The sequence below is a fragment of the Ctenopharyngodon idella genome, chromosome 1 (genome assembly GCF_019924925.1).
Source record: "Ctenopharyngodon idella isolate HZGC_01 chromosome 1, HZGC01, whole genome shotgun sequence".
NCBI classification, from domain to species: Eukaryota; Metazoa; Chordata; class Actinopteri; order Cypriniformes; family Xenocyprididae; genus Ctenopharyngodon; species Ctenopharyngodon idella.
Genome location: NC_067220.1, coordinates 4,224,123 through 4,237,299, shown reverse-complemented (window position 1 = coordinate 4,237,299; position 13,177 = coordinate 4,224,123). Strand labels below are relative to the sequence as shown.

Here is a 13,177-nt window from a genome sequence, read left to right as displayed (position 1 = left end):
TCGGCAAGGAATGGAACGGTTACCAAAAATGAGAACCATTCGGCCCGATGGTGGAAAAGCGGCTCTTATTTTCAGCACAACAAAAGTAAATGAAGCTGAAGATGTTTGTTTGGAAGGAAATGAAGATTCTTTCATTGTTAATAATCTTTAATGCCCTGGTTGTATGATAATGTTTTCTTGAGGCTCATTGTGTGTTCAGTATGTTTAGATTAATGATCTTCAGCTTGTGTTATAATAGCTGGACCTCATCTTGTTATTCTGAATATTAATATTTTTAAAATAAGAGAAATGAATAATCAATTATAATACAAATAAATGACTTTATTTTATGTGATATTGATGGGTCTGTTTATTGTTAGACTGATGTTTTTGGCACTATTACAAGACATACATGAAAATTAATTATCAAAATGCTTTATATTTATTTAAACTAATTACATTTACTCACTACATATCTTAAGATTACAGTAACATAAAAACACACAACATCTTTAAGCAAAGTCCCTGTAAGACAAGTCATTCCACTCGGCGGCCATCTTTGAAACTCCTCTCAGTCATGCAAGTGCAGCTCCTATCTCTTTGAATGAGGAAACATCAAATTCTCCAAAACAGTTTGTCAAACTTATGATGAAATGTCATATTTGAAATCACAGATGAAAGCTGACAACAACTGTCTCATAAATTGTTTCTAAACGCTAAAACCATGACAAAAAACTGCATTTTTCAGGCTGGACCAAGCTATCGCACATGCGCAGTCCTAAGCGCGCATCTCAGAACGCTGACTGTTTCTATAGCAACCGGAGCAGCTGCAGTGACACGATGACTTTACCAATCAGCGAGTGGCTTTTTTTCAGAAGGCGGGACTTATATCGCACATTGCACTTTCTCCCATTCATAGTAATACGAGTGCACCATCTTTCTGGATATGAAGTCTTTGCTTTAAGTTAATCAACAGAGAATGTGAAATGCAAAATGTACAAATATAAATAAATATAAACTGAAGATATAAAAGCATTACGTTTTACATGCTAATGCCACCTTTTATGGATCATTTACAGATGTGAATATGATTTATATCAGTTGCCTTCAGAATGATGAACATCCAGGCCTGCTCACACCAAAAATGATAACTATAACGATAACTATATTAGTGTCCACACCAGTAGATGAAACATATAATGATAACTATAACTATAACGATAACTATAATTACATTGGTGTGGTGACCCGGATGGGATCTGAAGAGGTGCTCTAGCAACTGACTGCTAGAGACTTTGGCCTCCTTGTTAGAGCGCCCCATGCCGCCGGACCCGGGTTTGAGTCCCGCTTAGAGTGGGCAGTTCAAACAGGAGGGGTTACGCATGCTTTATATTTATTTAAACTAATTACATATCCTCACTACAAATCTCAAACCGTTAGAAATCCCAGAAGACGCTGCGGGTGGTCGACGTACGGAAGCCTGTCAGCTTTAAACTTCTCATTCTCACTTAAGAGATTCCCGCTGCAAATACATGACGGCTCCTGAAAGTAAACATTTGTCCGTTTGTTTTACTTAATTTTAATAAAGTGATAACCTGAAGAAAGCCTGCAACATTTTTATTGGCTCATTAAAAGAATCTTAAAATAATGAGATATAAAATTATATGAAAATAATGTCTATAATAATATGAAAAAAATGTTTTAATAGGTTGAGACGTTTGTTATGTTATGTTGTATTAATTGTGCATCAGCCGCTACTTATAAGATGCTGGGATGGTCAGTTGAGCAACAAGTTCACAGCACACCTCAGTTCTCACAAGGATGTGTCTTCATGTCCTTCTGAGGTCGTCCTTTCAATTTAGCCTGGCAAGACCGGACTCAACACGAACGCAAGTCCGTTCTTTGCGTTCTTGGAATTGAGAAACAGTCTCAGTGACTAGAATGGTGATTATGTTGGCCGTGTAATGAAAACAGCCACAGATTCCACACACTCCCTGCAGACCCCAAAGCGGAAGAGTTCTGGCTCTGATCTGAAATGAGTTACTATGATGAAATAAACAGGAATCGCACACAGACCAGCAGCAGAAACAACGGGATGGAGACGCACAGCTGGATTCTCTTCCTGTGGGGTGAGATAATCATTTATAAGATATAGATCATACATAACTTTAATAATGCGTCAGTCCGGAGTCATTATAACATTATGTAAAGCAATATGTGTTCATTTAGATGTGTGATGTGTGGTGCCAGAGATCACACCACATTATGTTTTTCTTTTTGAAAATGTAAAAACAGAATGTTTTCTGTCAGGGTTGGTTTAGGGGATAGAAGTCATTGTTATGAACCAGTTCTTTTCAGTGAACTCAGACTGGACCTTCTGAAACAGTCACTCTATCTCGAAATGAGTCAATATCCAGAAGTATATGATCCTATGATGCCTTGCCAACTCATTCAGTGCTCCAGTTAGTCTAACAGTACACTGAACTGAGAACAGTCTTTTGGACAGTTCTGTCTGCTGAGAGTTTCATAAAATAGTTGACATTCTGCAGTCAGAGCCCGTTCTGTGAACCGGCCGAGTGTTTCCACCCTCCTGACAAAAGAACGGTGACGTAACGGTGCTTATAAAACCAGTGTAAAAACAAACACTGCACCTCTGTAACGCTGTTCACTGTCCCGGGAGAGATTCTAGCGTTCTGGCAGCTCTCATATAAACTGCGAGACTTTCTTCTGTGCTGCTGAGGGATATCGAAACTGAAACTGTTGCTTCACACACTCTATCGTACGCTGGGTCTCTCTCACAGGCACGCGCAGTTTTATAAACCTTACTTGCACAGCCATCTGTAGCATTTTGTGTTACAAATTTTTACAGTCACTTTGGAAAAACAAGTGATGTAAACACTTTTCTAATGTCATATTTGGACATATTCGGAGAACAGCCATGTATTTACTGACTTAGTATCTCTTCATTACACTACACTGCATCAGAATATCTCTGCTCTCCGAGTCAGAAATAAGATTTTATTGCTAGGGTTGAACTGATCTTTCCAGGCAGGAACCCGCACGTAACTTACGTCTCTGGAAAAGCAACACCCATAGAGACACACAAACACACACACACACACACACACACACACACACACACACACACACACACACACACACACACACACACACACACACAGAGCCAGCAGTTTCCTGTGGATGGGCGAGACTATGTAAACAACTAGAAGAATAGTGTGTTAGAAGTGTAGTAAAACTATTTGCACTACAAACCAGTGTGTTTATGTACAGCTAAAATAACAGGATTCAATATTATAACTTTAAAACCTCCTGCATTTTCACAATATATATTTTTTTAAAATACAATTTTTACAAATGAGGATGTCCTCAAATGGAGGATTTGTCTGTATTAGGTCAAATGTGTCATGGAAATATGGTTAAGTAGGTACAAACACACACACACACACACACACTGCTCTTTTCTCTTGGTGTTGCTGCACATTGACTGTTGTGATTGTTTCCTTAATGCCAGACTGCAGATGAATGATGCTGATGAATGATGTCTGGCCGTTAGATAGACTGACTGAATTTCCAGAACCGGAATAGATTGGTAGGCTGGTTTGTGCTGGTGAAGCTGGTCATCTGGTCATAAACTGCAGCTAAACACACTCAAAGCAGTGCAGATGATGGTGGACTTCAGGAGAAACCAGCACTGGAGTGTGTGATGGTGCCTCTTCAGGTCCTGAGAGATGGAAGAGAAGCAGCACAATCACAGAGACTCCAGAGATGGTGCTTCTGAGGAGGTTCAACATCCGGACTGCCGAGAGGATTCGTGTACCTCTGCTGTCCACCCTTCAAGAACTGTATACATCCTGGGCTCAGAAAATCTCTCTTATGTCCAGACCACTTGCTTTTGAACTGCTGCAATAGAAACTGTGTGTAATACCAAACTTACCAAATTTATACTTATACTCAGTATACTCACATTCAGCATCTCATGAAACGACAGACAGACAGGAAGAGAAACTTTAGCTTTTATTGTGCATCTTTAATAAAGACTGAAGTCTCACAAACATCTCGTGATGTCTCAACAGTCTCTCTCACTTCTCCAGCGTCTCTTTCAGAGGCCTTCAATATCGACACTGAACATCCACTGAGATTTAACGGCGCGGCAGAAGATTTCTTTGGTTACAGCGTTTATCAGTCTGAGTTTGAAAACAGGAAACAGTGAGTGAAACACACACACACTGGTTGCTAGGCTGTTCTGTGTGGTTGCTAGGTGTTTTCTGACTGTCTGATTGATTGTGAGGGTGTTTTTGGCAGGATCATCGTTGGAGCCCCATTAGAAAGAAACTCAACAGGTGAAATTTACAGCTGCACAGTAGATCTGCTGTCCTGCAGACCGCTGCACTGGCCAGGTATCAGCGTCACACACACTATCTGTCATAGACTTTCTGTTGACTTCCATCGTCTCACACAAACCTTTGTGCATCTGTTTCATCTGCATCTAACTGTGTTGTGGTTTGAGTTTGTCCTGTCATACTGAGGTCTCTCTCTCTCTGGTGATGATTGACAGGCTCAGAGAGCGTCCGGTTCTTCGGCATGTCTACTGCTGTGTCGTCTGCTGCTGTCGGACGCTTGACTGTAAGTTCAGCAGCTTCCTTCATTATTCACTTCAGCGTTTGACTCCTGATCACAGTCTCTTCTGTACTCGTGTCCACTGAAGAGCGGGAAACACTGCAGGAATGTTCTCTTCTTCCTCATTTTAGCACTGGAGTCTTCGTTTCAGCTTCTTTGTGATTTGATCCTCCTGATGTTTCAGATATTGTGTCTCTTTCTCAGAGCTGCAGTCCGTATCTTCCTCATGAGTGTGACGGAAACTCATATCTGAACGGCATTTGCTACCAGTTCAACAGCGGATTACAGGCCGTCTCAAACTTTACTGCTGCTTACCAAGGTCTGACGAGTCTGACACAGAAACCAGCTGATACCAACACTTTTAGCACTTATTGGATTAGTTTACTTCTGAATGAAAATTTCCTGATAATTTACTCACCTCCATGTCATCCAAGATGTTCATGTCTTTCTTTCTTCAGTGGAAAAGAAATAAAGGTTTTTGAGGAAAACATTCCAGGATTTTTCTCCATATAGTGGACTTCACTGGGGTTCAACGGGTTGAGGGTCCGAATGTCAGTTTCAGTGCAGCTTCAAAGAGCTCTACATGATCCCAGACGAGGAATAAGAGTCTTATCTAAAGAAACCATCAACCTTTTTTAAAAAATATAAACATTATATACTTTTTAACCACAAATGCTCATCTTGCACTACTCTGTGATGCTCCACGCATTACGTAATCACGTTGGAAAGGTCACGTGTGATGTAGGCAGAAGTTATCAGGAAATTTTCAGGAAAATTATCAGGAAATTTTCATTCAGAAGTGAACTAATCCTTTAATGCAGTTTAACTATTTCAGTCTTAACTACTGTAAACCATGTGCTGGTTTCTTAGTAACATTTCAGTTGAAGTAATGTTTATTGAAACTAAATACATGATTAAAGATAATATGTTAAATACTTGGGAAATATATGGATTCATTGGCCATCTTGTCAATAATTTATGGTTTGCTAAAAGAAGTTGGTGTAACAGATGTGTTTCCATATCTTGTGATATTTCTGCAGAATGCACGAAAAGAGAAGTCAATGTGGTGTTTCTCTTTGATGGATCCTCCAGTATGAAAGCACACGAGTTTGAAATGAACAAACACTTCATTAAAGATGTTATGAAGAAACTTTCAAACTCATCCATAAAGGTAGAAAACCATTATTAATGTGGAAATTTTGACGTAATAGTTTGCTAATGATGTTAACGGCACGTGTGCTTGTTGTTTGTCTCTCTGTGTGTCAGTTTGCTGCTGTCCAGTTTTCAAAAGAGATCAGAACTGTGTTCGACTTCAATGACTATCAGGACGGCTCCGCTGAAGAGAAACTCATGAAAGAGAAACACATGAAATTTCTCACAAACACACACAAAGCAATCAACTATGTCTTGTGAGTGAAACCTTCATTTGTTTATGAATGATCACTGAATTTACACTTTAAGAGGAAAAGTCTTGAGATGCACATACAGTTGCTGGTCATATAATTAGAATATCATCAAAAAGTTGATTTATTTCACTAATTCCATTCAAAAAGTGAAACTTGTATATTATATTCATTCATTACACACAGACTGATATATTTCAAATGTTTATTTCTTTTAATTTTGATGATTATAACTGACAACTAAGGAAAATTCCAAATTCAGTATCTCAGAAAATTAGAATATTGTGAAAAGGTTCAATATTGAAGACAACTGGTGCCACACTCTAATCAGCTAATTAACCCTCTGGGGTCTGAGGACTTTCGGGGCCCTGGAGAAGTTTTGACATGCCCTGACATTTGTGCTTTTTTCAGTTGTTCATAAACATATTAATGGAAAAAGTGTCATTACACTGTATTCAGCACAAACTAGGCTACCATAATATGTGAGGAACATGTATGTACATGTTTGTGTTTTTGAAGGAATAACATTTATGCGTGGTTATTGAAAAAACAAAAAACTTAAGTCACTGAAATAAAGCCAAAAAATATATATTAAATATGTGTTCACAAGACTTCTGGGTATTGGAGGTTGTAGACTAGAGTTTTTGCTTCAAAATGATGTAAAAATTATCCTGCATACTCGTTCATTTATAACAATATATTGATTTAGTTTTTGTAAGACACTTTTTGTCAAGAAACACAGTATGCGTGGAGGCGTGAATCATCATGAATAATGGGTGATTTACACCTGAGAAGACAAAAGAATCGCATAAAGAACCTCTAATGAGCTGCATATTAATGAGGCCTTTCAGTCAGGTAGGCTGTGAAAAAACCCTCTGTGATCATGTCTCAAGCTCATCATGGTGTATATCAAACATACAGAAAAAACAGCAATACTGTGAAATATTATTACAATTTAAAATAATGGTATTCTATTATATACTTTAAAATATAATGTATTTCTGTGATGCAAAGCGTCATGTTACCTCTATGGCATTTCATATAGTCTTTTAGCTTAAAAGCATGCACATTTGGAGAAATATTGATGGATTCTCATATGTTTATGTCAATTTTCTATACAGAGGAGTAATATTTATTCAGTATTTATTGTCATCACTGTGAGCGCTGGATACTGTGTTTTCAATTCATACTTGCAGCCGGAGGGCGCTCTGTGCACATTTAGTCCACAAATTACTCTAAAGAAGAACAGGACATTCCAGGAACTAACGGCATGTCTTCCAGAGATCGCTAACCATGGCTTTAACATCCAGATAAACACTTTTCAAGACAATAAATGCACGATTGAGATGATGTATACATGTATTGCCTCAGAATTTGCGTCTGAATAGCGCTCGCTCCGTGGGCGTGGCCGCATTAGCGGATAATGAGCTGAATCACGGGCGTCTGACATGTCTCTTTTCATACAGATTACATAAACACAGAATATTTGTTTTCAATTTGACTTACACGATTTAAAACCTGACATTTCAGCGTTTTTTTAGACATAAGTCTCATTTTTGTGTCATTAGTATTCACTAAGTTACAGTTCTTTTTCTGAGAACTATCAGATTAAACTTCGTTCAGAGGGAGACGAGAGATCACGCATCATGTTTTCTTTATTTTGCAAAAAGCACATCATTTTGTTTTTACTCTGAGTGTACACAAATAAAAGAAGATATTCCACAAATTTTAATGGTGTGTAACTCTTAATTATATATAGTTAACTCAAAACACCTGCAAAGGCCTTTAAATGGTCTCTCAGTCTAGTTCTGTAGGTTACACAATCATGGGGAAGACTGCTGACTTGACAGTTGTCCAAAAGACGACCACTGACACCTTGCACAAAGAGGGCAAGACACAAAAGGTCATTGCAAAAGAGGCTGGCTGTTCACAGAGCTCTGTGTCCAAGCACATTAATAGAGAGGCGAAGGGAAGGAAAAGATGTGGTAGAAAAAAGTGTACAAGCAATAGGGATAACCGCACCCTGGAGAGGATTGTGAAACAAAACCCATTAAAAAATGTGGGGGAGATTCACAAAGAGTGGACTGCAGCTGGAGTCAGTGCTTCAAGAACCACTACACACAGACGTATGCAAGACATGGGTTTCAGCTGTCGCATTCCTTGTGTCAAGCCCCTCTTGAACAACAGACAGCGTCAGAAGCGTCTCGCCTGGGCTAAAGACAAAAAGGACTGGACTGCTGCTGAGTGGTCCAAAGTTTTGTTCTCTGATGAAAGTAAATTTTGCATTTTCTTTGGAAATCAGGGTCCCAGAGTCTGGAGGAAGAGAGGAGAGGCACACAATCCACGTTGCTTGAGGTCCAGTGTAAAGTTTCCACAGTCAGTGATGGTTTGGGGTGCCATGTCATCTGCTGGTGTTGGTCCACTGTGTTTTCTGAGGTCCAAGGTCAATGCAGCCGTATACCAGGAAGTTTTAGAGCACTTCATGCTTCCTGCTGCTGACCAACTTTATGGAGATGCAGATTTCATTTTCCAACAGGACTTGGCACCTGCACATAGTGCCAAAATTACCAGTACCTGGTTTAAGGACCATGGTATCCCTGTTCTTAATTGGCCAGCAAACTCGCCTGACCTTAACGCCATAGAAAATCTATGGGGTATTGTGAAGAGGAAGATGCGATATGCCAGACCCAACAATGCAGAAGAGCTGAAGGCCACTATCAGAGCAACCTGGGCTCTAATAACACCTGAGCAGTGCCACAGACTGATCGACTCCATGCCACGCCGCATTGCTGCAGTAATTCAGGCAAAAGGAGCCCCAACTAAGTATTGAGTGCTGTACATGCTCATACTTTTCATGTTCATACTTTTCAGTTGGGCAAGATTTCTAAAAATCCTAAGTAATATTCTAATTTTCTGAGATACTGAATTTGGAATTTTCCTTAGTTGTCAGTTATAATCATCAAAATTAAAAGAAATAAACATTTGAAATATATCAGTCTGTGTGTAATGAATGAATATAATATACAAGTTTCACTTTTTGAATGGAATTAGTGAAATAAATCAACTTTTTGATGATATTCTAATTATATGACCAGCAACTGTAATGATGGCTCTTTCTGTAGATTTGCTCTTTTGTTCTGGTCTGATAAAGTTGGACTTTGTCGTTCTTTAAATTAGAAGTTAAAACACATTGGTGTAGAAACTACAGAGGCATGTTGACACTGATCAAATATTGATATGTTGTTATTTATGATTTATTAAATCACCAGAACGAATCTCCTGAATGACGCGTTGTCTGGAGCCGATCTCAACGCTCAGAAAGCCCTGGTGATCATCACAGATGGAGAGCCCAGTGATAATGATGATAAAAATGTCCTCAGCAGATGTGATGAGCAGAATGTCCTCCGCTACATCATTGGGGTGAGTTTCCTTACAGCTCAAGCTGGTCATTCACATTTATGTTCAGATAGTTTGTGGTGTGTCAGTTTCATGTTCAGAGTCACTGTGAGTCAGTCACTGGGAGTTTGATTCCTGAAGAGTGAAACACTGTGACTCTGTGACGCTTTCAACGCATTGGTTTGTTTGAGCTGTCTGACATATCAATTTCTGACTCATGTGAGTTTGGGGCGAGACTGTGTTTGACTGACAACTTCAGCTCTAAGTGACAAGTACTACAAGTACTAAATTATCCACAGATTAGTTGTTTGTTTTTAGTTTGTTTCTATTTTTCAAGAACAAACATCCAAGTTCAATAAAAGATGTTTTACATATTGAGTTGTTTCAGTTCACATGTTATTAAAAGTGCTTTTGCACAGTCAGATTTAATGATGTTTTTGTTTATCAGGTGGGACATGTTAGCTTATCCACACTCACTCAGCTGGCTTCAGAACCAAAAAAAACCAACACCTTCTACATTCAAAACTACAGTGGACTCGAAGGACTTCTTGACAACCTGCAAAAAAAGATCTACAACATTGAAGGTAAAATGCAAGCGTAAATAAAATGGACATACTGTATAATGTGTCAAATAAAAGCAGCTAATGAAGAATCCACTGATGATTTGAAAAGTTTTCCTTCTGTGGTTTCAGGGTCAAAGGACACACACAGCAAAGACAGACAGAAAGAGTTATCGCAAAGTGGATTCAGTGTCCTCTACCACAAGGTCAGAAATATGTCATAAATCAGTAGAAAATGATCATTTCTTATAAGGAATAGTTCTCTCATGATTATTGTATGTGATATGTCAGTAGGCTGAGACTGAAGCTGAGACTGCTGTGTTTGTTTCAGGACTCTGTGATTGTGGGTTCGGTTGGATCTAATGACGGGCGTGGATCTCTGTATGAAGTGACGGGATCAGGATCTGGATTCAAAGAGACCGAGATTAAGGATCCGTCTGTCAGTAAAGACTCGTACATGGGTATGTTGAAGCTTTTGTTTCTTCCTTGTCTGATGTGAAGAGTCTGTGCATGTTTTAATGATGCCGATGATGTTCAGGTTACTCTGCTGTGCTGGGAATGAGAGGCGGCGTCTCTCTTCTGTTCTCTGGGGCGCCGCGGGCTGAACACATGGGTCTGGTGACCCTCTTCACCAAGAGTGAATGCACATGGACAGTGACGGGGAACATCACCGGAGAACAAGTTAGTGAAGAAGAACCCTTTGACATGATATTAACACTCTGCACTGGTGAGAGCAGAGCTTCCCAAATCCTACAGTCCACCAAGAAGCAGCTACTTAGAAACATTCTTGCAAAACCATTGCAAACATCTAGAAAATCTCAGTGGCCACCTACCAACCACTTACACCTTATGAAAAGAAAAAATATGGTAACACTTTACAATACGGGTGCACTAATATGCATTAATTCATACTTAACTAATGCACGGCTTAGTGTAGATGTCAAAACCATAATGACATATTACTTAACAATTAGTTAATAGTCATGTGCCTCAACAAGTAAAGTCATAATGATACATTTTCAAATCATTAGTTACTGATTAATTAAAGCAGTCAACTGGAAGTTGAAGTACATGGCTTCAACCCATTGTGATAATTAACACATTAATTTACACTTTTAGTTAATAAAATATGTTATTAAGGAATTAATACATTATGACACATTTAATTAATAACAATTTATATATTACTTAATCTATTAATCATATAGACTCTTTATTAGTTGCTGATGCAGTAATCGTTAATTAATGGTTTAGTTCTTCATGAGTCATACATTAATACATGATTATCTGTGCATTAGTTAAGCATGAATTAATGTGTACTAGTGCACCCGTATTGTAAAGTGTTACCAAATATATTTCCCCATATATGAATGATAAATATATTGAATGATATAACAGTATATTTGAAAATATACAGAATAATATATTGTGCAAATATATTACAATATATTTGCAATACATATACAATGCATAAAGAATTGCTTCTTTTCATATATTGAAAAATATGTGACAGTATATTTACTAATATAACATTATCATGTATTCCCTGTTTGTGGAAACAGTTATTTCCTGTCTATGCTTTGTAGTTTTTCATATTGGTATTAGGTTTCTCAGGTGTTTCCATTTACCTCGTCCCCTTGTTATCTTGTAACGCTAGCCTTCCCTGTGTTTATATAGTGTTTGTGTTTCATTTGTGTGCTGTTGATCACCTATCCCATTAACTTTTATTTAAGTGCTACATAAAATAAGGGACCAACCAGACCAATCTTACTCATGAGTCAAATGTATTAAACATAGTCACACAAAACATTCATGATTCAACATGACACCACTATCTGACAGTCAAACAGTTGGAACCAGAGAATAAAAAAATACAGTCCATCACATAAAGCACAGTCCTTGGTTTATCATCAGTTAGGACCATAAGCTTTGCTCAGACTTTGTTGAAAATGAATAGAGAAAACAGTACTTAAATGGCAAGATGATCCACAGCAGAGTTCAATCATCAGAGAGCTTTGTCAATGTTTGAAGTAAAACGTTGTCTAGCAACAGTTAACCGTCAAGTAGTAAATGGAAATCAACTCTTAGTTCCAATCTTCTCAGTTGTTTAAGCCCCCAAGTAATCCATATACATTCAGAACACAAACCCTCTGTAAACAAAATTCAAACAAACAAACCATAATCATGTGCTATGAACATGAATTATTAACAAACCAAAAAAAACAATGACAATTACTTACAGTTGAGCTTGGAACTCTAAAGTTCCTCAACCAGGGTACAAAGGCCACAACCACCATGAGGCAAGCCTCTCTTTGCAGGTTGTCACGAATGTGGCTCCCTCGGCCCTTCCTCCGGACCGCTGGAGGGAGCCATCACTGATCATACTGATCAGTTCTCATTCGGACTACGTTTCCCATGGGCCCTCATTTCTGGGACTGATTGCACACACACCTGCACCGCATCACACTCACACTATTTAAGACACACACTTACACACACACATCGCAAAGGCTTGATTTGCCTTGGTGATCATTACTGAGCGTTTTCCTGTGGATTGTTACCTGTTATCGACTTGACTGTTTATTCCCTGTGACCCTTTGCTGCCTGCCATGATCTTTGCCTGATTCCTGGACTGTGATTGTTTGCTGCCTGCCCTGATCCTTGCCTGTACCCTGTTTCTGTTTGTCTGCCGCCTGCCTCGACCTTTGCCTGTCCCTGTTTATGCCTCTGCCTTTGCCCTGTCTGCTCTGTAAGTCCTTTTCATAAAATAGCTGCAAATGGATCCACATTCTGTCGACCCATCATTACACAGGTAGAGAACCAACTTCCTGCCATTTCTCCATCTTTGTTCCCTTAAATAGGCCAACTCATACACCTCAAATAGAGCGCCCCCTAATGCTCAGGTGGGTAATAACAGTAAATCAACTGGAGAAAACCCACTGGTATACATTAGTAACAGGAAAACTGTTACAAGGTGTTATGTGTGGTTTCCTTCTGTGTCGTTGTTCTTAGTGTTTTCTATGTCATTTATTAAACTTTTCCTGTGTTTAGATCCGCTGTTTTGCCTGGTCATTGACACCAGTGTGACTATCATAATGTATGTAATTTTATATTCAGTAATACACTTCATAATATATAAATGTATATGTGATCAGATATGGTACTGCATGTGTAATATATTGCAGATATATTTACTCATGC

General features: G+C 38.7%; 1 protein-coding gene across 1 annotated transcript in view; it reads left to right on the top strand.

Annotated features, from left to right (window-relative positions):
- Positions 1-13,177, top strand: part of zmp:0000001082 (integrin alpha-D) — a 61,825-nt gene that overhangs the window by 38,840 nt on the left and 9,808 nt on the right. The window contains 11 exon segments of the mRNA XM_051888438.1: positions 4,092-4,206; positions 4,303-4,397; positions 4,556-4,623; positions 4,822-4,936; positions 5,658-5,788; positions 5,884-6,026; positions 9,290-9,440; positions 9,865-10,000; positions 10,109-10,182; positions 10,308-10,437; positions 10,515-10,657. Of these exon segments, the coding sequence (XP_051744398.1) occupies positions 4,092-4,206; positions 4,303-4,397; positions 4,556-4,623; positions 4,822-4,936; positions 5,658-5,788; positions 5,884-6,026; positions 9,290-9,440; positions 9,865-10,000; positions 10,109-10,182; positions 10,308-10,437; positions 10,515-10,657 (1,301 nt within the window).